Source organism: Oscarella lobularis, chromosome 20 (assembly GCF_947507565.1).
Source record: "Oscarella lobularis chromosome 20, ooOscLobu1.1, whole genome shotgun sequence".
Classification (NCBI taxonomy): Eukaryota; Metazoa; Porifera; class Homoscleromorpha; order Homosclerophorida; family Oscarellidae; genus Oscarella; species Oscarella lobularis.
The window spans coordinates 2,044,711-2,067,165 of record NC_089194.1 but is presented as its reverse complement, the minus strand read 5'-3'; the positions used below and the strand labels follow the sequence as shown (position 1 = coordinate 2,067,165).

At 44.4% G+C, this 22,455-nt stretch overlaps 7 protein-coding genes, 1 long non-coding RNA gene and 1 other non-coding gene across 9 annotated transcripts; 3 read left to right on the top strand and 6 right to left on the bottom strand.

The window, feature by feature from the left end:
* Positions 1-992: 992 nt before the first annotated feature.
* Positions 993-2,294, bottom strand: LOC136199169 (uncharacterized). The gene is made up of 5 exons (XR_010672995.1): positions 2,193-2,294; positions 1,991-2,110; positions 1,521-1,705; positions 1,201-1,456; positions 993-1,152 (listed from the first exon to the last, which is right to left on the bottom strand). It is a non-coding gene; the product is annotated as an uncharacterized lncRNA (long non-coding RNA).
* A 1,651-nt stretch (positions 2,295-3,945) lies between these two features.
* LOC136199284 (monocarboxylate transporter 13-like) lies at positions 3,946-5,762 on the top strand. Its single transcript, XM_065989456.1, has 4 exons — positions 3,946-4,313; positions 4,445-5,142; positions 5,193-5,562; positions 5,617-5,762. Exons 1-4 carry the CDS (start codon positions 3,974-3,976, stop codon positions 5,760-5,762), a joined length of 1,554 nt encoding a protein of 517 aa, XP_065845528.1. The 5' UTR covers positions 3,946-3,973.
* A 1,589-nt stretch (positions 5,763-7,351) lies between these two features.
* LOC136199042 (unsaturated rhamnogalacturonyl hydrolase YesR-like) lies at positions 7,352-8,799 on the top strand. The gene is made up of 2 exons (XM_065989143.1): positions 7,352-7,438; positions 7,499-8,799. Exons 1-2 carry the CDS (start codon positions 7,359-7,361, stop codon positions 8,619-8,621), a joined length of 1,203 nt encoding a protein of 400 aa, XP_065845215.1. The 5' UTR covers positions 7,352-7,358; the 3' UTR covers positions 8,622-8,799.
* On the bottom strand, positions 8,719-10,668 carry LOC136199043 (uncharacterized). Its single transcript, XM_065989144.1, has 3 exons — positions 9,786-10,668; positions 8,943-9,705; positions 8,719-8,881 (listed from the first exon to the last, which is right to left on the bottom strand). Exons 1-3 carry the CDS (start codon positions 10,099-10,101, stop codon positions 8,761-8,763), a joined length of 1,200 nt encoding a protein of 399 aa, XP_065845216.1. The 5' UTR covers positions 10,102-10,668; the 3' UTR covers positions 8,719-8,760.
* A 64-nt stretch (positions 10,669-10,732) lies between these two features.
* Positions 10,733-14,617, bottom strand: LOC136199006 (plasma membrane calcium-transporting ATPase 3-like). Its single transcript, XM_065989093.1, has 8 exons — positions 14,202-14,617; positions 13,954-14,102; positions 13,706-13,907; positions 12,993-13,648; positions 12,800-12,934; positions 12,515-12,751; positions 11,331-12,452; positions 10,733-11,267 (listed from the first exon to the last, which is right to left on the bottom strand). Exons 1-8 carry the CDS (start codon positions 14,548-14,550, stop codon positions 10,854-10,856), a joined length of 3,264 nt encoding a protein of 1,087 aa, XP_065845165.1. The 5' UTR covers positions 14,551-14,617; the 3' UTR covers positions 10,733-10,853.
* A 58-nt stretch (positions 14,618-14,675) lies between these two features.
* LOC136199330 (pleckstrin-like) lies at positions 14,676-16,975 on the bottom strand. The gene is made up of 11 exons (XM_065989516.1): positions 16,882-16,975; positions 16,751-16,828; positions 16,622-16,699; positions 16,441-16,566; positions 16,333-16,388; positions 16,187-16,278; positions 15,581-15,777; positions 15,335-15,532; positions 15,202-15,285; positions 15,092-15,155; positions 14,676-15,046 (listed from the first exon to the last, which is right to left on the bottom strand). Exons 1-11 carry the CDS (start codon positions 16,924-16,926, stop codon positions 14,898-14,900), a joined length of 1,167 nt encoding a protein of 388 aa, XP_065845588.1. The 5' UTR covers positions 16,927-16,975; the 3' UTR covers positions 14,676-14,897.
* Trnat-cgu (transfer RNA threonine (anticodon CGU)) lies at positions 14,762-14,849 on the bottom strand. Its single transcript is given in 2 exon segments — positions 14,762-14,797; positions 14,813-14,849. It is a non-coding gene; the product is annotated as a tRNA-Thr (tRNA).
* A 44-nt stretch (positions 16,976-17,019) lies between the features above and the next one.
* LOC136199022 (protein O-linked-mannose beta-1,2-N-acetylglucosaminyltransferase 1-like) lies at positions 17,020-20,448 on the top strand. Its single transcript, XM_065989116.1, has 19 exons — positions 17,020-17,129; positions 17,184-17,457; positions 17,508-17,560; positions 17,617-17,667; positions 17,724-17,808; positions 17,860-17,986; positions 18,037-18,103; positions 18,281-18,358; positions 18,426-18,509; positions 18,562-18,641; positions 18,692-18,785; positions 18,843-18,931; positions 18,986-19,112; positions 19,176-19,239; positions 19,295-19,360; positions 19,429-19,581; positions 19,645-19,794; positions 19,850-19,972; positions 20,027-20,448. The coding sequence occupies exons 1-19, from the start codon at positions 17,096-17,098 to the stop codon at positions 20,124-20,126; spliced, it is 1,899 nt and encodes a 632-aa protein (XP_065845188.1). The 5' UTR covers positions 17,020-17,095; the 3' UTR covers positions 20,127-20,448.
* LOC136199040 (inositol-pentakisphosphate 2-kinase-like) lies at positions 20,403-22,447 on the bottom strand. Its single transcript, XM_065989141.1, has 13 exons — positions 22,347-22,447; positions 22,236-22,292; positions 22,021-22,180; positions 21,764-21,975; positions 21,646-21,714; positions 21,545-21,603; positions 21,424-21,496; positions 21,339-21,371; positions 21,086-21,287; positions 20,912-21,032; positions 20,777-20,864; positions 20,646-20,731; positions 20,403-20,597 (listed from the first exon to the last, which is right to left on the bottom strand). The coding sequence occupies exons 1-13, from the start codon at positions 22,431-22,433 to the stop codon at positions 20,471-20,473; spliced, it is 1,374 nt and encodes a 457-aa protein (XP_065845213.1). The 5' UTR covers positions 22,434-22,447; the 3' UTR covers positions 20,403-20,470.
* Between the last annotated feature and the right edge of the window lie 8 nt (positions 22,448-22,455).

Sequence of the window (22,455 nt, the reverse complement as noted above, 5' to 3'; positions counted from 1 at the left end):
AGAAGCCCGAAAAGACAGACATGCCGTATATATACTATACACCGCAAAAGGCCTTCGCAGTACACGCTGACTCGCCGAGTCCAAAAAAAACTTCAACGGTTGACTCTGATCATGCGGCCAATGATACTAGAAGACCAGCAACAGATTTTGAGCGGCGGAGGCAAGAAAAGTACTCGCTATAAGTTCTGCCGCTTTGCCGTCATATTCGTATCATTCTACGCCAACCTCGTTCTTCTCGGAAAACTCTACTCCGAACTCCTCAAACCTCCTTGCCTCGCCGGCGGTCATGACGACGGGATAAACACGACGAAACTAACGACAGACAACGAAACCGTAAAAACCACTGGCAGTGAAGGAAATGATACCCGAGGCTGCGGTGGATTCGGAGCAGGACGCGGTCCCACTGGTAAACTTACTTAGACTAATTATTCGACACTTACGTAGACTATGTTTTTCATACCCGCCCACTTAGTTAGTCAATAAACATCCACACTAACCACAGGCCCGCAGCCTTAATTAATTAATTAATTAATTAATTAATTTCCTCCTTAGCTTCCTTCACGTTCTCTTTTATTAGCATGGACGGGATCGGTTCTTCTGTCCGCCTACTTTCTCTCCAGCGCTTTCGCTGGAGCACTTTCGGATAAATTCGGTCGTCGTAAAACGGCCGTCGTCGGAGCTCTTATCACCACCTGTTCTACAATCGCCTCGTCGTTTGTGCACAATTTACTGCCTTTCGTACTACTATTCAGCGTCGGCGGAGGTTTTGGAATTAGTTTCGTCGACATTGCAAGCATATCAACACTGCAAATCTACCATCCCAAACACTTTTCGCAAATCATGGGCGTCGCAACGTCAGGTTCGGGGATCGGAATACTGACCTTTGGACTAACCTACTCTATGATGTTGAACGCTTTCGGATGGCGGTGGACAATACGATTATTTGGTCTTCTTGTTTCACTCTTAGTTCTGTTTTGTCTCACCTACGGGAGCGGCGAATCAAAAGACATGATAGTGGAAGTGAAGGAAGCAAAAGACCCAGACACAATAAGCTACGTTGTTGCAATTCAAAACGGAACGACGTTAGAGGGAGGAGGGCCCAGTGGGGCCCCCGGCGCCGCCAACAACCGTGACGTCAATGAGACAGTTCCTCTAAAACGGAAGTCGTCAATTGATTGGGAGTTGCTACGAAATCCCTACGTTCTCGCAATCGGATTAGGACGAAGTCTCGGTTTCTTTGGCTATTCCATATCTCTCGTCCACATGGTCAGCCCAAAAATTATATCAATTTTTAAATAGTAATGTTACTGTTTTTTAGGTTTCCTTGGCTCAAGACCTAACTAAGTCTGAGTTTCAGTCATCTCTCGTTGTCATACTTTATGGCGTAGGTGAACTCATTGGCCGTTTTAGTGCCGGCTGGATCGGACAGTGGAAAAAAACGAATCGATTCTACCTCCTACAGGGAGCTATATTTCTACTAGGAGTATCTACGATCGCCGCTTCAGCAATATCAAACTTACCAGCGTTATTGACGCACGCGTGCGCTATTGGGATTCTGAGTGGAAGTGCCGTTACACTTGATTCCGTTGCCCTGAGGGACTTCGTTGGCGCTGAGAGGATGACTCAGGCAACTGGCTTCACCTTTGCCTTCCGAAGCCCTTTCACTTTGCTTGCCCCGCCCATTGCAGGTTAGAAAATTAGAGATCTAAAGAGAAAAATTTTGTATATGACGCCGATTGTAGGATGGATATTTGATACGGCTGAAAGCTACGAGTCGGCGTTTTACGTCGGAGGAAGTGTGTCGATATTGGGCGCTTTGCTCTATCTAGTCGTTCCTCTCGTACAACACCGACGAAAAAATCAAATCAAACCAATTTCTAGCAAGTAGCGCACGCCTCCAAAAAGAACACAACGATGGTTTTTTTGTAGTCTGTTGTAGGTCTTTACCACAGTACGTACACATCCTAGGAATATTCCTAAATATATTTACCTCAACGTGCGGTAACGCCCCCACAGAGTTAAAACCGTTTTTCCGACAACAACGACTTTTTCGAGGCCCTAACCTCGTACCTGCGTTCCTTGGCTAGAGTTTCGCGCGGGTCCACGGCGACTATGTAATACGAAGACAAAGAAAGCAGTGTGATGCGCGTTAGCATGAAAAGCTGGAGCACGAGCGAAAAGAATCGACTTACTTTAGATTTCTGAACAACTGGACCTTGCTTTGAGCAGGCTATGGGGTTCGGCAGAATCTAAACTGAAGCGTGAGGCACTTTTCCCTAGGGCTACGTCGGTAGTACGTCCGGGGTGTTAGCCTCACGAGAAATCACGTGACAAGGGGTGCATACGTAATTAAACGCTAGGAAGCCTATAATAGTATTAATATTGGCGAGGAAGGGAATTTCTTAACCCTTAAAGACATTCATGCCGTACATACACAGCAAAACGTCTTCGCAAGTACACGCTGACTCGCCGAGTCCATAAAACTTCAACGGTGGACTCTGATCACGCACGGCCGATGATGCTAGAGACCAGCAACAGATTTTGAGCGCGGCAAGAAAAGTACTCGCTATAAGTTCTGCCGCTTTGCCGTCATATTCGTATCATTTTACACCAACCTCGTTCTTTTCGGAAAACTCTTCTCCATCTCTCTGCTCGTCAACGAACTTCTCAAACCTCCTTGCTTCGCCGGCGGCGATGACGACGGGATAAACACGACGACGAAACTAACGACAGACAACGAAACCGTAAAACCCACTGGCAGTGAAGGAAATGATACCCGAGGCTGCGGTGGATTTGGAGCAGGACGAGGTTCCACAAGTAAATTTAGTTACTTAATTAATAAAACGAATTATTCAGTACTTACGTAGACTATGTTTTCATACCCGCCCACTTAGTGTCAATTAATAATTAAACATTCACCCTAACCAACCACAGGTCCGCAGGCTTAATTAATTTAGTGTCCTCCTTCACTTCCTTCTAGTTCTCTTTTTGTTAGCATGGACGGGATTGGTTCTTCTGTCCGCCTACTTTCTCTCCAGCGCTTTCGCTGGAGCACTTTCGGATAAATTCGGTCGTCGTAAAACGGCCGTCGTCGGGGCTCTTGTCACTGCCTGTTCTACAATCGCCTCGTCGTTTGTGCACAATTTATTGCCTTTCGTACTACTTTTTAGCGTCAGTGGAGGTTTTGGAATTAGTCTCGTCGACATTGCTAGCATATCAACACTGCAAGTCTACCATCCCAAACACGCTTTCGGATGGCGGTGGACAATACGACTATTTGGTCTTCTTGTTTCACTCTTATAACGATGGTTTTTTTTGTAGTCTGTTGTAGGTCTTTACCCAGTACGTACACATCGTAGGAATATTCCTAAATATATTTACCTCAACGTGCGGTAACGCCCTCACAGAGTTAAAAACCGTTTTTCCGACAACAACGACTTTTTCGAAGCATGCAGAGGCCCTAACCTCGTACCTGCGTTCCTTGGCTAGAGTTTCGCGCGGGGCCACCGCGACTATGTAATACGAAGACAGAGTTAATGTGTCATGCAAGATCAAGAAAGCATGCAGTGCGATGCGCGTTGGCATGAAAAGCTGGAGCACGAGCGAAAAGAATCGACTTACTTTAGATTTCTGAACAACTGGACATTGCTTTGAGCATGCTATGGGGTTCGGCAAAATCTAAACTGAAGCGTGAGGCACTTTTCCCTAGGGCCACGTCCGGGGTGGGCCGTAACAGAGTTAGCCTCACGAGAAATCACGTGACAAGGGGGTGTTTCCAATCCCTTTCCTACGCTATCTTACAGGCACATACTTAATTAAACGCTAGGAAGCTTAGGTTTGTTATAATAGTATTAATATTGGCGAGGAAGGGAATTTCTTAACCCTTGGCAAATACCAACAGCGCACGCCTAGAAATCCGAAAAGACAGACTTGCCGTATATATACTGTACACCGCCAAACGCCTTCGCAGTGCATGCTGACTACTCGCCGTCGAGTCCTTCAAGTTGATGCGGATATGCTCGAAGACCAGCAACAGATTTTGAGCGGCGGCGGCAAGAAAAGCTATAAGTTCTGCCGCTTTGCCGTCATATTCGTATCATTCTACGCCAACCTCGTTCTTTTCGGAAAACTCTACTCCATCTCTCTGCTCGTCAACGAACTCCTCAAACCTCCTTGCTTCGCCGGCGGCGATGACGACGGGATAAACACGACGACGAAACTAACGACAGACAACGAAACCGTAAAAACCACTGGCAGTGAAGGAAATGATACCCGAGGCTGCGGTGGATTTGGAGCAGGACGAGGTCCCACAGGTAAACTTAATTAATTAATAAAACAAATTATTCAGTACTTATTCATACCCGCCCACTTAGTTAGACACCTCACCACAGGCTTAATTAGTTTTATGTCCTCCTTAGCTTCCTTCACGTTCTCTTTTTGTTAGCATGGACGGGATCGGTTCTTCTGTCCGCCTACTTTCTCTCCAGCGCTTTCGCTGGAGCACTTTCGGATAAATTCGGTCGTCGTAAAACGGCCGTCGTCGGGGCTCTTGTCACTGCCTGTTCTACAATCGCCTCGTCGTTTGTGCACAATTTATTGCCTTTCGTACTACTTTTTAGCGTCGGTGGAGGTTTTGGAATTGGTCTCGTCGACATTACTACTATATCAACACTGCAAGTCTACCATCCCAAACACTTTTCACAAATCATGGGCGTCGCGACCTCAGGTACGGGGATCGGAATACTGACCTTTGGACTAACCTACTCTATGATGTTGAACGCTTTCGGATGGCGGTGGACAATACGACTATTTGGTCTTCTTGTTTCACTCTTAGTTCTGTTTTGTCTCACCTACGGAAGCGGCGAGTCAAACGTTGATAAAAACACGAGAGTGGAAGTGAAGGAAGAAAAAGACCCAGACACAATAAGCTACGTTGTTGCTATTCAAAACGGAACGACGTTAGAGGGAGGAGGGCCCAGTGGGGCCCCCGGCGCCGCCAACAACCGTGACGTCAATGAGACAGTTCCTCTAAAACGGAAGTCGTCAATTGATTGGGAGTTGCTACGAAATCCCTACGTTCTCGCAATCGGATTAGGACGAAGCCTCGGTTTCTTTGGCTATTCCATATCTCTCGTCCACATGGTCAGCAAAAGATTCAATGATTTTTAAAACTACTTTTGTTGTTTTTTTAGGTTTCCTTGGCTCAAGACCTAACTAAGTCTGAGCATCAGTCATCTCTCGTTGTCATACTTTATGGCGTAGGTGAACTCATTGGCCGTTTTAGTGCCGGCTGGATTGGACAGTGGAAAAAAACGAATCGATTCTACCTCCTACAGGGAGGTATATTTCTACTAGGAGTATCTACGATCGCCGCTTCAGCAATATCAAACTTACCAGCGTTATTGACGCACGCGTGCGCTATTGGGATTCTGAGTGGAAGTGCCGTTACACTTGATTCCGTCGCCCTGAGGGACTTCGTTGGCGCTGAGAGGATGACTCAGGCAACTGGCTTCACCATGGCCTTCCGAAGTCCTTTCACTTTGCTTGCCCCGCCCATTGCAGGTTAGAAAATTAGAGATCTAAAGAGAAAAATTTTGTATATGACGCCGATTGTAGGATGGATATTTGATGCGACTGAAAGCTACGAGTCGGCGTTTTACGTCGGAGGAAGTGTGTCGATATTGGGCGCTTTGCTCTATCTAGTCGTTCCTCTCGTACAACACCAACGAAAAAATAAAATCAAACCAATTTCTAGCAAGTAGCGCACGCCTCCAAAAAGAACACAACAATGGGGTTTTTTTGTAGTCTGTTGTAGGTCTTTACCCCAGTACGTACACATCCTAAGAATATATTTACCTCAACGTGTGGTGCGAATGTCCCGGACCGTGGTGACGTGCCCAAACCTACAGCAACAATTCCAAAGCAAGATTCTTTTTACTATGATTTGTTTCAAAACGTATCTCGTCACGAAAATCAAGCTGAAGCTAGCGCGTAGCGTGCTTTAAACTACAGCCATCATAAAGAGTCAATACAGTCTCAAAACATATCACATCTAAAATATTGCTATTTTGTGTCAGCGAAATAGAAATTTCCACCACCTTTTTTCTTCCAAATTTTCAACCACTTTATCAACCACGTCAGACCTGCCAACTGCCTTCAAAGGATTTATCAGCAAATCATCATTAAGATTAATAAAATGTTTCTCATTTGAAAGACAAAAGTACGGAGATTCTCTTAGTGCTTAGCGCGCGCGCGCAGTTCCCTCCAACGCCGTCGAATCTTTTTACATTGTTGCACAATGCTGGCATTCCACAGAACACCAATGGCAAGAAGCAGAAAACCCGTATACGTAAGAACACACGTAAAAAGAATTCCGACCGGCGTCAAACACGTGACATTCTCATGTTCACAATGATGACGATACTCCAACCCTTGCTACAATAAATAATTAATATTAATTATTTCTCCTTTTTCCCGCCCGCCCACGCGTTCGTTACCAATCCGTTTGGTGTCCAAGAAGGCCAAAGACCCGTATCTAAGAGCACGTGACGCAGAGGATCGGCAATGATGAAAATTGTAGCAAAAAGGACCAATATCATTGGCCCGTATTTATCGGGCGGAGGTCGTTTTCTAGCCTTGTAGATGATATAGACGTTGAGAAAGAAGAGAAGCGTCGCCGTAATTGAAATGCCCACGGCGTGGCCAATTTTCCGCGCTGCACCGGTCACCGTTCCAGAGAACAGACCTTCCATCACAGAAATGACGTCACAAACGATCGCTATCCCCCCCGAATTCTTACCAATGAGCAGCGCGGGCCAACATCAGGCGCCGATTAGAGCCGGAATGGAGAAGATGAGCGTTATGAAGGAGATGACGAGGCCCCCTTTGCTTCCGCCTTGTTTTCCTCGTTTCTCCGAGCCTCCTGCTTCGGCGTCTTTCTCGTCAAACGAACGCGTTGGCGAGTTTATGCCTCCGTCGAGAATGGGGGCCTTTTCGTCCGTTCCTCAGTCGGTACAGTCTTCGTCTCGTTTGTCTTCGTCTTTAGACGGCATTTTGACTCAAAAGTCGGTATTCTGTCGGTATTTTGACTGAAAAAGAAAGAGGCGATCCGGACTGGAGAAAGCGAACAACGCAACGTCGATCTTGTGACTAAAGCACGTGATGTCCAGACGTAGGGTGACAATACGTCATAGATATCTCACGTCAGGTTACGTCGTCATGACTCACGTTGCTGCCCGGATTCTTTCAACCGCTGGTTATCTCCTTAGACACTGGACCTCCATCGTTGTTAATTCAATTAGAGAGAAGCGAGTGATTAGACTAATTGAAATTCACGTGATTCTTACGAAGAGAGAGAGATGAAGTCCTTTGTAGTCCTCCTCCTAGCGTGTAATATTCCTATTGTCTTGAGCCTTCTTACTCCGGCAGAAGTAGCCAAGTAATCGAAAGATTCCACAAAGCGTTTCTAAATTTAAACTTCCACGCCTTCCCCATGCAGAAAAGTCGGCGACTCTTTCATCCGCAACGCGGATCACTTCATCTTCTGGGGGTACGGCGGCGCTATCGTAGTAGACGGCCTTTATAGAGCCAATATAACGTTTGGAATCGACTACGCCTCCCAACTAACCTCCCACCTCAACGCCTTCACGACAAATCCAGCCGCCTATGGCTACAAACTTCTCCACGGAGAACACATTGCGTTTGGCGGTGCTGTAGGGGATTCACTCGGTCTCTTCCCCATTGCCTACCTACGTCGCTACGAAACGACGAACGAATCAAATCCAGACGATCTTCTCATAGCAAAAAAGGTCGCAGATCAGTACATACTCGGCTGGCCCAAACGCCTCGCCGATGGAACGTTTTCGCGCGACGCGTCGTGGTCCGGCGAAAGCGACGGTAATCACAGCATACTTTGGATTGACGACATGTACATGGGACTCACGCTCTTGGCACGCCTCAGCATCTACGAAGCGAATCAGAGTCGAGCTGAGCAAGTCCTGAAACAACAATTGACCTTTTCCGGTCATTTGCAGGACGAAAGCGACGGTATATTCTATCACGGTTACAACGATTTGGACGGTCACAATTCGTGTTGTAAATGGGGACGGGGCAACGGCTGGGCCTTTATGAGCCACGTCGAAGCGCTCGAAATGAAAATGTCCAAGACCTCGCAAAACTATAAAGAAACATTGAAAATTTTTCAACGTCAAGCGGCTGGACTTGCCAAATATCAGGCACCGAATGACGGACGATTTCATCAGGTCGTCAACGAGACGACGACGTTTCTTGAAACGTCTGCCACGGCCATGTTTCTAACTTCGTTCATACGAGGCGTTATGAACAATTGGTTGCCGTACGACGACTACAAGAGCGTGATTGAGAACGCATGGGCCGGTCTCGTGTCGACCGTGCAGGCGAACGGCACGGTGACGGGCATCTGCGATGGTACGGGAATACAGGCGAATGTCGCCGATTACGAGCGCCGTCCGACGTCGTATCTGTCCAGCGCCGGTGGCGGCGCCGGCGCCGTTCTCTACGCTGCCGCCGATATGGAAAAGTTTCGAGTGTACGAGATGGAGAGAGAGAGAGAGAGAGAGAGAAAAGCAAACATAAATGTGTGAGGGCAAATCAATATAAACGACCACCCCTCTCGTTGTCCCTCCGGACATGTGCACAGGCAGGTTTCTCACTTTGGCTATTCTATACGTCGACCCCCCTTAATACCCCCCTCTAAACGTTGATAAAAATAACTGTATTTTCTTATTCATATTCTGTAACGGCTGTGATATTCTTTGTTGGCCTCCACTTGTGTATTTCGCGCAGCGTACCGTGCATCCAGTCGAACATCTTCGTATTGAGTCCGTAGTTGACTCTGGAATACCTACGCAAAAAAATCCGGAAGTGACACGGATGTATACATACTCGCACACGCGCCAGCTAACCGGTGATGATAATCGTGAAAGAGGCTCGGCTGCTGCCAGGGAAAGCACGACTCGATGTAGACGCCAGAATGATCGATTAGTCCGTAATAGTAATTATAAAGAAGAACGGCGACGTAGACAAAAGCGTGAAGTGGCGCGACGAAGGCTGGCAAAAATTGAACGAATTGGAACGTCCACCATTCGATGGGATGAAAAGCGGTAGCAGAAAAAGCGGTGGGAACGGTGTACTTATGATGCCATTTGTGAAGGAGCTTGTAGAAGAAGGGCAAGTGCATAATCCGATGCAAATAGTAGGAAACGGCGTCTTCGTAGAGAAAGAGAAGGACGAAACTGGCAAAGAAATACGTCCAACCGTAGTCGGCGATGTTGAAATAGAGTGACGTCATCGTGCCGCCGTTATAAATGTAGCAGCCGAGCAGAGCAGAGAAGATGTTCGCCGTAAAGGCGTTGAACGAACCGAGAAGAATTTCGTGTCGCTCGTGTTTGGGCGTAAGGAATTTCGTCGGTTGGCACTTCCACTCGCCCGAACGGTGCCGTCGGGCGACGTAGAAATAGAGCTGAAGCGTGCCGCAAACGGAGAAATAGATAAGAAAACTTGTCAGTTGAGCGGCAACCATAAAATAGGGAAGGCCGGTGAAGAGGGAACGCGTTTCCGGACACGATGGCGTAGTTTCGTTGTCGTGAGAAAGAGGGATTGCCTTCGTCGTGGCGACGACGACGTCAAAGTTACGAAGGAGGAGAAGGACTATAAAGATGGCTTCGCCTATGTATAGAAAGAAGACGGTCGCGGAGGTTGGTTTGTCTTGATATCCGCGCGCGCGGTCACCTGAGGGCTAGCCTCACCTCGTAGTGCGCCGCCAGAGACGGCGACAAGCAGAGCGATGAGAGCTTGTTGAACGAAACGCACTAGCCGTCCTCTCAGTGTCATTGGGAATCGGAGAGATGGCTCACTCTCTCCCCGCTGGTCCCCGGTCCAATTAGGGAGATTAGGAGGCGAGGGGCTGCGACAATCGACGGCACGTGGCACAGGTCGCCGTGCAGACGACAGACCACACACAGCCACTAAGAACCGCGGGGTGCACCGGCGCCGTCCGATCGTCGGGATAATGTGAGGAGGAGGCGGAGGAGAGTGAATGGGGGCGCCGTTTCTTCGACGCATCCTACAGGCGGTCACGGTCACGCACGCACGCACACGCACGACTCGCCGCGACAACCCTGTTAGTTGTTCGGGAAATTGGTTCCCTAATGGAATTGGCTTCTTGGAGCTTCGCTACGAATAAGGATGCTCTGCAGACAGAATAATGCAGAGGAAATCTGTTTGGATTTTGGAAAACATGCTAATTGAAGGTACGGTATCGTGGCGGTGGTCTCGAGTCGTCGCCGCCTCGTGCTCCACCCGATTTTCCACCGACGCTTTGATTTGCTCGCCTTCTTGAGCGTGCGAGGCTCGTGCCATTACACTAATAACACAAAAAAATAGGAAGTTGCTTACCCACAATTGTCCGCTTCACAGAAATGCGTCTTCAACGCAGGAAATACCCCGGGAGACGATCTACAGAAAGCTCAATATCAACGCGTTTTTTAATTAAGCGATAGCACTATCCTTATAAATTCGATCTAAAAACCCCTGTGAGACGTCTTCGACGACTCCTCAAGACTGTTTACAAAAATATGAAGCATCTTCATGGTGACTATTAGGAGGCGTACGCGCAATTCTTCTGACAATTGACAGGGTTGACGCAGTAGAATGCATTCCATGAAAAACCGCGAGCGCAGACACGAGACTACACTAGAGACCCTGAAACTAGGTAAATATCAAGACAAACGTACACTTTAAACAATCAGCACAACGAACGACATGCACGCAAAGATTTTCATGCACCCCTCCCCCTAGCTCTCGCACGTCTTTACCTACATGATCGTCTCGGCGTTACCGGCGGCGTCTTCTGTCGGCTGACTAAGACTCCGAAAGAGTTTGGACGGATAAAGCGGACTATTAGCGGCGTTCGTCGACTTTCGACTGCCCGTCTGGGGCGTCGGTTGCGTTTCGACGCTCGCACGAAACGCGTTGACAACGCGAATTTGAGCTTGAAGTCGCCAGAGACCGCGCATCCAAAGAATCCTCGGATTGCGTTCTTCGGTGTCGACTTCGTCTGCGGGACTCACTTTGTCTTTGACAAGCGACGGCATGGGATTCTTCGGTATCGTCGTGACGACTTGACCCCAAAGGAGCTCGGCGACGCCAAGAAAAACACACCATAACCACTGATCAGCCGTCAGAGGAACGGTATGAAAAACCAAGCCACAATACTCGACAATAAGAATCTAATAGGACAAGAGAAGAAAGATGATTTCCCCCTTCCCCCTACCCCCCTAACCATTCATTACCTGAACAGCGAGAGTTCCCACAACAATCACAATAAATATGGGATTGGACGTGATTCCTTTGAAAACGTTGCGCTCACCGTGACATTTTCTCGCGTTAATCTCGTTGAATATTTGCATCATGACGAAAGCGTTGAAGACGATAGTGAAATGCTGAGTCGGTTCGCGTTTCGTCTGGCCAACCGCCGAATCAATGTCAAACAACTGAGCTCCAGCGAAAACCAAAGTGAAAACGACGGCGAGTTGAAAAAGCGAATGCATGACAATATTCCGAAACATCGTACGAGAAATCAAGGGCTTCGTACGTCCGTACGGTTTCCTCTGAAGCAATTCGTCGGTCGGAGGCTCAGTAGCAAGCGCAAGAGACGCCATGGAATCCATAAGCAAATTAACCCAAAGCATTTGCAAGGCAGTCAACGGCGAATCGTTGATAACACACGACGATATAAAAGTGAGAATGACAGCGACAACGTTGACGGTGAGCTGAAATTGAACGAATTTCGATATGCTATCATAGACGTTGCGTCCCCACATGACCGCTTTGACAATGCTCGCGAAATTGTCGTCAGTGAGAACGATATCCGATGCCGATTTGGCGACGTCCGTTCCGGCGATTCCCATAGCAAAACCGACATCGGCCGAACTCAACGCCGGACCGTCGTTCGTTCCGTCGCCCGTCACGGCGACGACTTCCTGATGTTTTGTTAATTTGCTTTGCATGATTCCCTTGACGAGAAGATGTTTGTCTTCGGGACTCGATCTCGCCAAGACGCGAAGTCGTGGCCATATGACGTCGACTAGTTCTTGTTTCACATTGCCGTTTTCGTCGCGAATACGCCGATTGAATTCGCGTCCCGTCATGACGAGAAAATTGCTTCCCGGAGGAAGAATTCCGCATTTCGACGCAATAGCCGTCGCCGTTTTCTCGTTGTCGCCCGTCACCATGCGAACGGTGACGCCAGCCATCTGGACTTTATCAATTGAGGCGGGTACTTCATCGCGAACGGGATCCTCGATTCCCACGACGGCAACGCAAACGAGATCGTTCGTCACAAACGATTCGTCGTCCCAACCCGTTTCACCTTCCTCGCCACTTCCTTGGGGAATTTCCTCTTCGACAACATCCTATACACGGCATTATTATCATAATAAAGTGTCGACAAAACATCTTTATCGTGTTTGTTTACCTTATAAGCGAGTGTGAGGGTACGGAGACCTTGTTCTGCCATCGTTTCGACGGTGTTGCGAATGAGATTTTTACGATCGACGCGACTGAGTGGATGGAGCTCCGCGTCCGAACCCACAATGTACGAGCATTTGTTAATAAGAATTTCTGACGCGCCTTTCGTGAAAACGCGATATTTCCCGTCGCCAAGTGGAATCACAGTCGTCATGGATTTTCGTATAGAATTGAACGTGAAAACCTTCGAGCGACAATTAAAAGTAGAAAAATAATGATCTAATTTTTTTACCTTGGTAAAAGAACGTTCTGGATGTCTATCTCGTATTCCTTTGTAACTCTCCCCAAGCAAATCGCAAAATTGAAGTAAAGCGCATTCGGTTTTGTTTCCCGCCTGCCTAGGCAACTCTCCTTCTCTTTCAGGAGCCTAGAGAGAGAAGAATACCCTACGTAAACGTAAAGAGGGTTCCAATATACATCCTTACCAAAATACACGACGAATAACCGCTATTAATAGCGATTCCATCACACAAGATCCTCATAACGTCATCATTCATGTCACCACGCCCCACTTTGGGTCCGTACGCCTTTCGTCCGACATAACTCCGCACCACCGTCATCCGATTCGTCGTCAACGTTCCCGTCTTATCGGAACAAATGGCCGTCGCATTTCCCATCGTCTCACACGCGTACAAATGACGTACGAGATTATGATCACGCATCATTTTCTTCACCGAATAGGCGAGAGATATTGTGACGGCAAGCGGCAATCCTTCCGGCAAGGCGACAACGAGAACAGTGACACCAATAATAAAACCGTGAAGAATATCGTTGAGATCTTTCGTTTCAAAATCCTCTCCATTGACGACGTATGTTTCAATGCAATAACGAAGGATAAGAACGACGGCACTTAGGATGGCGGCAGTCAGACCAAAGTAGCCAATTTGTATTGCGAGTTTCGTCAATTTTCGTTGGAGAACCGATTTTTCACTTGAAACCATATCTTCTTCTTCGTCGGATTGAGAAGGACGTTCCTCCTTCTCCTCTTTTTTCTTTTTTCCTTTGTCGCGATTCATTAGCGTGAAAATGACGCCGGATTGCGAATTGACTCCCACGGCACAGACGAGCATTTTACCACTTCCTATAAAAAAAGAAGATTACATATATGTACCATATTTATATTATTGATTTTTCCCACCTTCCATGACTTGTGTACTTGAAAGAAGAACAATGTCACGACCTGGACGTTTTTTCACGTGATCATTCTCCCCTGTCATGGACGACTCATCTACGCGGATGTCATTGCCTTCAATGAGAATGCCATCTGCTGGAAGAGCGTCCCCGTATTTAAACGAAATGACGTCACCCACAACAACTTCCGTAACATTCACCGAAAATACCTAATTAAAAAATTATATATTTTTATTATTATCATCATTTTCTTACATTTCCGCCTCTTATCACATTGAAATTGTGATCTTGTTTAATTTGCTTCTGCAACGCTTGAAATTGCTTTTCTTTGCTATAATCATTCGCCGCGGCAACGATTACGACGATTACAACCGCAACCATAATAGCAAACCCGTCGATCCAGGCTAGAAATAAAATTTTAGTACGTTTTACGAGCGGTCTAGCGCGCTAACTAAAAGGATAGCAACCGTTCCCTCAAAAGAGGCCCCACTTCGAAAACTCACCCGTTTGCTTATTTTCTTCAAATCCTATTCCAATTCCAAGCGAAATGATCGACGCTCCGACGAGAATAATGAGCGTAACGTCGTGTAACGCTTCCCAGGCGAGTTGGAGAAACGTTTTCGGCTTTTTCGTCGGTATAATGTTCCATCCGAAGACGTTTCGACGCTCCTGGATGTCCGCCTCGTCGTCCGACGCCAATCCGCGCTCCAAATCGGTTCGAAGAGAGCGTCCTATGCGTTCGATGCCTCCGAAGTCGTTTTCAATTCGTTTGACCGCTTCGGAGCCGCGCAACTCCATAAGCGATTGGAGGGTTGCGACGTCGTAGCCGTACGCTGGCGACGACGACTCCATTTCTCACTTAGCGAGCCCTTGGTGAGTAACAGTTGACTCCGAGTTGAGACGTTGACCTGATTGGCAGCTGAGCGTCACGTGAGAATAAGGTCTCATCCAGACGCGTCGTCGATATTCGCGTCGAATTGTCATGATAATCAAAATTCTTAAAGGCTTACAAAACAAAACAAGAAAGACGCGTTTTTAATTCAAAAAAAGAAAAAAAAATCCCAGCCCTCGGTGAGATTTGAACTCACGACCCCTGGTTGATCCTGGTTACAGTTACGAGACCAGTGCTCTAACCACTGAGCTACGAAGGCTCATGTCTAACAATCGGACTCTATTACGTATAAATTGACTGTATAAATCTACTGCACTCTCGTTACAACAGACACTATATTTTTGATCCAATTGTCGCGTTCAACGTCTGACGACGCCTGCAGCAAATAAATAATACCTGACTCGGTTCGAACGTGAAATAAATGATCAACACGACTTTTCGAAAAGTGCTCATCACCTAAACGCCAATTAAATCAAATATTTAATAAATAATAAAACGAACCCTCAAAGGGATTAACAATTTGAACTTCAGCGCCACGTAAACGAATATATCCAACAGGATCAGGCTAAAAATTAATTAATAAGTGAATTTAAAAATTAATTAAAAATTACCTTAGATCCTTTGTAGTATAAAAGTTCTTCGGAATCTTTCTTCAGAACGAATTTTCTCGCTTTCCAATTTCGACGCTTGTGACCCTGAGAAAATAAATAAATAAAATTAATTAACTAATATAGTCTTGGATACTTTTTTCATGAGAAATCCCTGACAAACGATTTCTTTGCTCTCCTTGTGTTTATCCCTTACACAATGAGGCACAGGCTCATCCTCTTCGTCACTCTCCTCTTCCTCATTTCCAAGGGAAACTGTAGCATCTTTTGTATCCTGGCCAGAGCCAGAGCCTCCAAAATGACACTCAACCCTCACGGAAGGTTTCAAAGCAGACTAGATTAAAATCAATAATTAATAAATATAAAAAATTCGTATTATTACAAATCGATAGAGTGCTCCCACGTGATCCATGAAGGAGTCTCTTTTGATGAGATGAGCGTTTCGACGAAAAGATTCTTTGCTGATTCCACCCACAGGTTGAATGAGGCCTTCTTTTAGGAGAGAATTTGCTAAATAGACTCCAGATTCTCTTGTGGATACGAAAGACCAAGATAAAAACCATTCAATCAATTCACATCCTACAAAGGAAAAGTCAGACTCAAAATAAAGGAAAAGATGCCCAAGCCTAAACTACTCTCTATGAGTCCAAATGACGGCGCCATTCTAGAATTACTCTCTTCTCTATGAGTCAAATGACAACAGAGAAGACAGTCTTCTAAAAGTGAAGGACTGTTTTCCAAAAGTGCAAGACAGTCTTCCAAAAATGAAAGAGAGTCTTCCAAAAGTGCAAGACTACTCTCAAAAAGTGAAAGACTGTCTTCCAAAAATGAAAGACTGTCTTCCAAAAGATAAAGACAGTCTTCTAAAAATGAAAGAGAGTCTTCCAAAAGTGCAAAAGACTGTCTTACTCTCTTCTCTATGAGTCCAAATGACGACGTTATGTCATTCTACTCTCTTCTACTCTTTTTTCAGAATATTTTATTTTACCTGCAAAACAATGTTTGTACGTTTTCAAACGAGATTTGTGATCACTGAGTGGAACGCCTGCTTCCGGGTCTTGCATGGCTTCAAGAATTTCACTACATCAATAAATAGATTAATTAAATAATTAATAAAACAATATCTAGTCAGACCTGTTTGCTGGTAAATCTAAATTTTGTTTCTTGACTTGAGAAGAAAACGTTTCAGTCTATAAATTAATAATAAATATATTTAATCTAAGACTTGTAATTAATTTTTACTGATTTTCGACTTCCTAATTTTGTAATAATTTCACTAATTGAATCAACCCATTCCTTATGCGTTCCAGCATCTGGCGCTTCGATCATGAATTCTTTCCCATCCAATGCAATTAATCGCATCACGTGCTTATTAATTATTGATTTTTTAAATAATGAAAAATTCGTTAGAAGACATTCTTACCGTACGCTTACTGTAGTCAGGAGTAGGCGAAATGAGCGCGCAACCGTCGAGTTGTATCGTACCAGCCGGAAGTTTGTCCTAATAGGGGGCCCCACTTCAAATCTCGAACAGAAAACGCTTAAAACGTACCGTTTTTTGCTTGTAGTACTCTAGGGAGTTCGGGGTAAGAGCGAACCAGCGCGTTCGCCAATTGTGGCGTACGTGACCCTAAAAGGAGCCTCTGTTTGCTCGCTCGAAGGGTTTGGATCGATTCGCGGTACTTTTTTCACGAGAAAACCTTCCTTCAGACGAGGAACATCCATCATCGCTCTGGACAACGTCGCAAAATACGAAATATGAGGTTGCGTACGGGATATCGACTGTCGTCATGGTAAACGTAAGACGCACGTGCGTTAGAGTCTTTGGAAGGCCTTGTCCATAGCAGAAGCCGTACATTCGTCTTTGCAAAGCGACTATGCTTCGCCTCGAGACCAAATGACCTTCCTAAGCGTATTTCGAACTAAGAAAGGTGACCGAAAAAGGGGGCGTTCCCTGGAGAAAACATCGCCTTCTTTTTCTGCAGGATCTCTATGCTTTCGCCTTCTCCTCATAGCAACGATAGCAATTGTTATCTACTACAACTACACTCGATTGACTGGCGTGACCTCTCTTGAAGCGGGGCCCCCTTCCGCCCGGAGGTCCATCGTTTCTTCTCCTACGAAGAAAACACAGGCTCCTGCACAGAATCGCCTTCCTTTATGCGGTCAAAAAACCGCATGCGAATCGTCTCATTTAGCCATACACGTGGTCTCCGGTCCCGATACGGATTCCGCCTTTATTTGCGTCGAAGGAAAAGAGTGTGTTATTACATAATTAATTAGCTAATTAATAATAACACATTTCCTAGTATTGTGACGTCAGTAAATTCGCGAAGAGGCATAAACGTTGTTGTCATACATGGTAAAAATCAATAGCATTAATTAATTAATTAATTAATAATTAATTAATTTTTATAGGACGTACGAAAAGTGTTGTTGCTGTGAAAAATTTTGATACGTATAGCGAAGGTAATTAATTAAATAATTATGCGCGCAAAATAAATGTATTCTTTATTATGTAAAAGAGGGTGACGAATTTTCAGAATTTTTAAATGGGATAAATGACGGGAGAATAGTTGTTATGGCAACAGCAGATGACGCGTCATACAGGTTCAAAAATAAATCGAATAGATAAATAAATATTGATACATTTTAATTAAGACTAGGGAAAGTGGGCAGGGCTGCAATTCGAAAATTCGGAAGTTCAAAAATCGATTCATTAAACTTTCGCGGTAGCTGGCTCATGATTGGCCAAAAAGGAATGAAAGGAACTTCAATATACGAAGAGGTCCAAATCAATAAATCAATAAAATAATTAGAATAATTATTTATATAAAGATTGATCCAGCTGAACTTGGTCTTTGGTCCAATGGCGTTGAATTCTCCGGCTGTGTTCCCATACAAGGTAATCCTTTCTAACCCACGCAAATTTTTAATTTTTAAAATTTCGTTTTGATACCAATTTTTTCAAAGAATTTCTACTCTGTTCATGTACATACACACGTGACGTTTCTATGACTAATAATTTAAATTGATTAATTTTCAAAAAAGCTAATTTCTAATCCTAATTTTTTCTCTGCAGTGGATTCCCTAAATTTCGGCATCTCAGCTCACCAGTCATTCTGCGCTCAACACGAAGGATATGGGCCATTTTGCTCAGGTAAAGACAGACCATAATCCATTATTTCCAAACGCGAGACTTTTGACTGCTACTCCTTCTCCTCAAGTCTCTCAAGCCTCTCAGCCAATCACACACTCTCCACAATCCTCCACGCGCTTTCATCATACCATACCAATAGTCATTATAGCGTGTAGGGCTTTGTATCCTTTATACTTTAAGGGGTTTAGTCGTTTTTTTTGTAGCGTCGAATCGTGGTAGTTATCTAGCTCAGTGCATTCAGTCTCTCTTTGCTTTGCCTGGTCTCAATTCGTCGCTCATTTCTGTAAATTTTGTCACGTGTTTATTTATTTGTTCTAGCGTCTCCTTGCCTAGGTATTTATTGATGGATATTCTGTGGAAATTCAGCGTCTAGTCAATTTGTTTCTTATTAAAAACGTGCAGTTTCCGAAAGTCAAAAGCACATCAGGTAAGCCAGATTTAAATTTTAATAAATCAATTAATTACCTATTAATTAATTAATCAGATATGGAACAAATATTTAGAAATGCTGACGTGGTTGCTGCTCACTATTTTCGCTCACTTAAAACCTCTTGGGAAATATTTCCTACAAAAGTAGACAGGTGTACAATCAAAACTATTATATATTTTTGAATATGTTTCATGAAGGATTGCGTCATTGTATTGGAAGAAGATTTAATTGTTTCACCAGACTTTCTCTATTATTTTCACTATCTAAAACCTTTGCTAGATAAAGACGAAACCCTTCTCACTGTATCTGCTTGGAATGATAACGGTAAATATTTATTTATTTATTTATTGACTAATAGGAAACAATGAAAATAATTAAATCTATTAGGCTATCTTCATACTTCTACAGACAATTCAAAATTATATAGAACGGAATTTTTCCCCGGATTAGGGTAGACTAAAAAACGGACAGTTAAAAATTCAAATTTGGCAATTCTTTGTCTATAGTTGGCTACTAAGCAAATCCCTTTGGTTAGAAATTTCCCCTAAATGGCCTCCCTGTTGCTATGGCTGGTAAACCCGGAACTGATAGAATCAATAATAAATTAATTAATTAATGGGTGTCCCTTTGATTTTCTAAGGAGTTGGGATTTGTGGCTACGCGAAGCGGCGCAGACAAAGGAACGCGATTCAATTTTTCCCGACGTCTCACGCGTTTATCACATAGGAAGAAATGGCCTCAATGTAAACGGGTACTACTTCGACCAATATTTCAAAAATCGAGCCATGAATAAGTGATTATTGACTACTGTATAATAAGAGGTATTTATTTATTTATTTATTTATTATTATTATAGGGATCAAACGCCTGTTTTTGTTGATATTAATCAGCTGTTACTTCCCAATTACGAGGCTGAATTAGAGAAGATTTTATCTTCAGGAACTTTGCTTCCGCATGGGCAAGATTCCAATCCATGTTCTAAAGATTACGTCCCGGATTCACAAGGGTAAACAATAGAAAAATTCGATATATATAAATTTAATAATTCAATTAATTAATAGCGGAATTTTTCTTCTTTTGTACTATCAAAGTAGCAGTGATGACGTTCAAGTTTTGACGAAATTATGCACGTGCTTTCGAATCTGGGATTTGGGCGTGCGTGGTTTATTTCGTGGAGTTCTGGGGTGAGAAGCATTGTCTAAAATTTTAAAAAAGTAAAAGCAATTTTTCTCTCTCAGATTTCACCTGAAAAAAAATCAAATATTCGCTGTGGGATCTCAATCTAAATTCGCAAAACTGCCCGTTTTCACAAAGACTCAACCACTAACAAGAGTCTAGAAAATCGAATATTTAAGAAAAAGGCCGCTGGCTAAAAAACAGCAGAAGGGGCGTTTACCCTTTAATTAAATAATCAAAAGTACGTTACGTTATGTTACGACGGCTTTTACCTTTTAAAAAACAGCGAAAGGGGCGTGACGAAATGGTTAATTAAATTAAACCCCCTAAAAGGGGCCCCAACGCCTAACCCTTTAAATAATCAATAATCAAAAAATAGGCAGGTAAGCAGCTGGCTGATAAATAAAAGAGAGAACGGTGTATGATAAATAATCAGGCCAGTGTGAAACTGTATTTATTAATAGATAGATGCACTGATAAGAAACGACAATTAATGAAAAAGTAAACTAGACCGAATTTGAAAACGATTCGAGAATTTCCTGATCCTCCTCAAAATACTTCCTAACCCTCCAAATTCCCTTCAAATCCAAATCAACGACGGCTAGAGAATAGTCGTAGAAAATAACAGTTTTCCTAACATCACTATTAATTAATTAATTTTTAAAATAAATCCGAAGTTACTGTAGGCTGCGCAAATTCGTTTGTGGACGCATAGCAATCATAATTGAGCAGTCTTTTGCCGTAGCAGCAAGAAGATAACGCTCAATCTATTAAAAAACGCTAAAAAACGCTTCTAAAAGCGTCTACAGTACCTGCGATAAAACGGAGACCGCAGTTTCCTCCATATCCTCTCTAGAACTACGAAGACGCGGCGGAGAATCGTTCAAATCCCAAAAAATGCTACGATACTCGTCTCAAACGCTGTTTTAGTGACGATTAGTGCTCACTAGTCGTCTGGCGGTGCGTCGCATTCCTTCCTAAGCTTTCTATAGAGCGGAAACGTACCTGGCGAGCCGGAATCGTCGTATTTCTGAATGCCAAGCAATTTAGCGAGAAGTTTACAAGGAACTAGAAGCGGTAGACCCTTCTCAAGACAGGGGAATAAACTCTGATGATTCTACTTGTCTGATTCGGTGTTTCTACGCTGAATTGATGAGAACTTTGCTCGCAAACGGGAGGCGAAGACGTTGAGGAGTCCATAGACCCCGGTTCCGTTAGAATTTGACTTAGAACTGTTATTAGACCTTCGATTGGATTCTCGCCGGGGAAATAAGGACGTAGAACGCGTTTAAGATCGTCTAATTGTTGACTGGGAGTGGAGGACTACGTAGAATTGATTTCCTAAGCGAAGAAAATCGTCTGCGAAAGACCTACCTCTTTGTCTTCAGCAAAAATGCATTGCCCATTCTGAAAATTGAATCTGGGTCGATTCAAAAGGCGAGAAATGTGATTGGCTTACGTGAAAAATTCTCAAATTATTCTGGGGTGTTTCTAGGAGACATCGAAGAGCCGTTTTAATGCGAGAAACGTCTCTAAAAGAAATTATGACGATTTTATTTTTTCATGTTAGAGTCTCTTACCCGGAAAATAAATCCAGAGGACAATATTTGCTACGATATGGCCACTTTCCTTTTTTCACCTTCAAACGAAATGAGAGGATATTTAATTATTTATTTATTACCTTGAGTCTTTGAAATAAGCAGAATTTACAAATTGAATTATAAGGCGGAGGCAAAAAACCGCATTTGGGCTAAAAAGATTGTCAATTATTCGTTTCTAATGATCTACATAATCCTCACCTTAATTTCAATACAAAACGTCGGAATTGGCGTCTCTTCTACGTCTCCATCGCGATTCAAATCCGTTTTCTCGATTTCCAATTGAGTTTGACATACAACGCGTTCATCTTTGATGAACGATGACGATAACGACGATTCGGGCAAGAAACAGACGTCAGGCATCAAAAGCGCGACATCTGTGCCACTTTTGACGCCCTTAACGAGCCGATTTCCTAAGAAAATCTTAGAGGGGCCCCCTTTTGGGACTCGCGACTCACGTGGTCTTTCCTTCTCCGTATCGACGCTCATTTTCTCGATGAAACCTCGCGGAAGTGCGACCGTTTGCTGAACGGGAACGTAGGGTTCACCAACGAGAGGTCGCATGACTTTTTGCATGAAATCGCGCTGGTATTCCATGCTCTCTTCGCGAGTTTTCCCCTAAGAGGGCCCCACTTTGTGCACGAGCTGGAATTGCAATGATTCGAGGACGAACCGATGTTACGGTGCCCGGTACGACGTCGATTTTCTTGAGACGAAGAACGACTCTGGGCTGCAAAGGTGCGATGAGCTAAACGCCCCCCGATTCGCATTGGCGAGAGCCCACTTTGTCCACGTGAAAAAGAACGAGACTCGAGTGACCTTCGCCGCGGTATTTCCAGTGAGACGAACGAAAGAGATCGCCTCTCTCCATCTCGTGGTGTAAAGACAAAGTC

Excerpts from the sequence above, each read along its gene's own strand:
- LOC136199042 (XM_065989143.1), top strand. The coding sequence starts at position 7,359 with ATGAAGTCCTTTGTAGTCCTCCTCCTAGCGTGTAATATTCCTATTGTC. Across the intron at positions 7,439-7,498 it reads ACTCCGGCAGAAGTAGCCAA|AAAAGTCGGCGACTCTTTCA; the intron begins GTAATCGAAAGA and ends TTCCCCATGCAG.
- LOC136199330 (XM_065989516.1), bottom strand. The coding sequence starts at position 16,926 with ATGATGGATGTTCCTCGTCTGAAGGAAGGTTTTCTCGTGAAAAAA. Across the intron at positions 16,700-16,750 it reads AGTACTACAAGCAAAAAACG|GACAAACTTCCGGCTGGTAC; the intron begins GTACGTTTTAAG and ends GCCCCCTATTAG. Across the intron at positions 15,533-15,580 it reads TGGGAGCACTCTATCGATTT|TCTGCTTTGAAACCTTCCGT; the intron begins GTAATAATACGA and ends ATTTTAATCTAG.
- LOC136199284 (XM_065989456.1), top strand. The coding sequence starts at position 3,974 with ATGCTGACTACTCGCCGTCGAGTCCTTCAAGTTGATGCGGATATGCTC. Across the intron at positions 4,314-4,444 it reads AGCAGGACGAGGTCCCACAG|CATGGACGGGATCGGTTCTT; the intron begins GTAAACTTAATT and ends TCTTTTTGTTAG. Across the intron at positions 5,563-5,616 it reads GCTTGCCCCGCCCATTGCAG|GATGGATATTTGATGCGACT; the intron begins GTTAGAAAATTA and ends CGCCGATTGTAG.
- LOC136199040 (XM_065989141.1), bottom strand. The coding sequence starts at position 22,433 with ATGGAGAGAGGCGATCTCTTTCGTTCGTCTCACTGGAAATACCGCGGC. Across the intron at positions 22,181-22,235 it reads TACCGGGCACCGTAACATCG|GGGAAAACTCGCGAAGAGAG; the intron begins GTTCGTCCTCGA and ends GGGCCCTCTTAG. Across the intron at positions 21,497-21,544 it reads CCTCTGGATTTATTTTCCGG|AGACGTTTCTCGCATTAAAA; the intron begins GTAAGAGACTCT and ends AATTTCTTTTAG.
- LOC136199043 (XM_065989144.1), bottom strand. The coding sequence starts at position 10,101 with ATGCGTCGAAGAAACGGCGCCCCCATTCACTCTCCTCCGCCTCCTCCT. Across the intron at positions 9,706-9,785 it reads CTCTGGCGGCGCACTACGAG|GCGAAGCCATCTTTATAGTC; the intron begins GTGAGGCTAGCC and ends TTCTATACATAG. Across the intron at positions 8,882-8,942 it reads TTTCACGATTATCATCACCG|GTATTCCAGAGTCAACTACG; the intron begins GTTAGCTGGCGC and ends TTTTTTGCGTAG.
- LOC136199022 (XM_065989116.1), top strand. The coding sequence starts at position 17,096 with ATGACCTTCCTAAGCGTATTTCGAACTAAGAAAG. Across the intron at positions 18,104-18,280 it reads CGGCTGTGTTCCCATACAAG|TGGATTCCCTAAATTTCGGC; the intron begins GTAATCCTTTCT and ends TTTTCTCTGCAG. Across the intron at positions 18,642-18,691 it reads TCAATTCGTCGCTCATTTCT|GTATTTATTGATGGATATTC; the intron begins GTAAATTTTGTC and ends CTCCTTGCCTAG.
- LOC136199006 (XM_065989093.1), bottom strand. The coding sequence starts at position 14,550 with ATGGAGTCGTCGTCGCCAGCGTACGGCTACGACGTCGCAACCCTCCAA. Across the intron at positions 13,908-13,953 it reads ATGTGATAAGAGGCGGAAAT|GTATTTTCGGTGAATGTTAC; the intron begins GTAAGAAAATGA and ends TTTTTTAATTAG. Across the intron at positions 12,752-12,799 it reads CAGAACGTTCTTTTACCAAG|GTTTTCACGTTCAATTCTAT; the intron begins GTAAAAAAATTA and ends TGTCGCTCGAAG.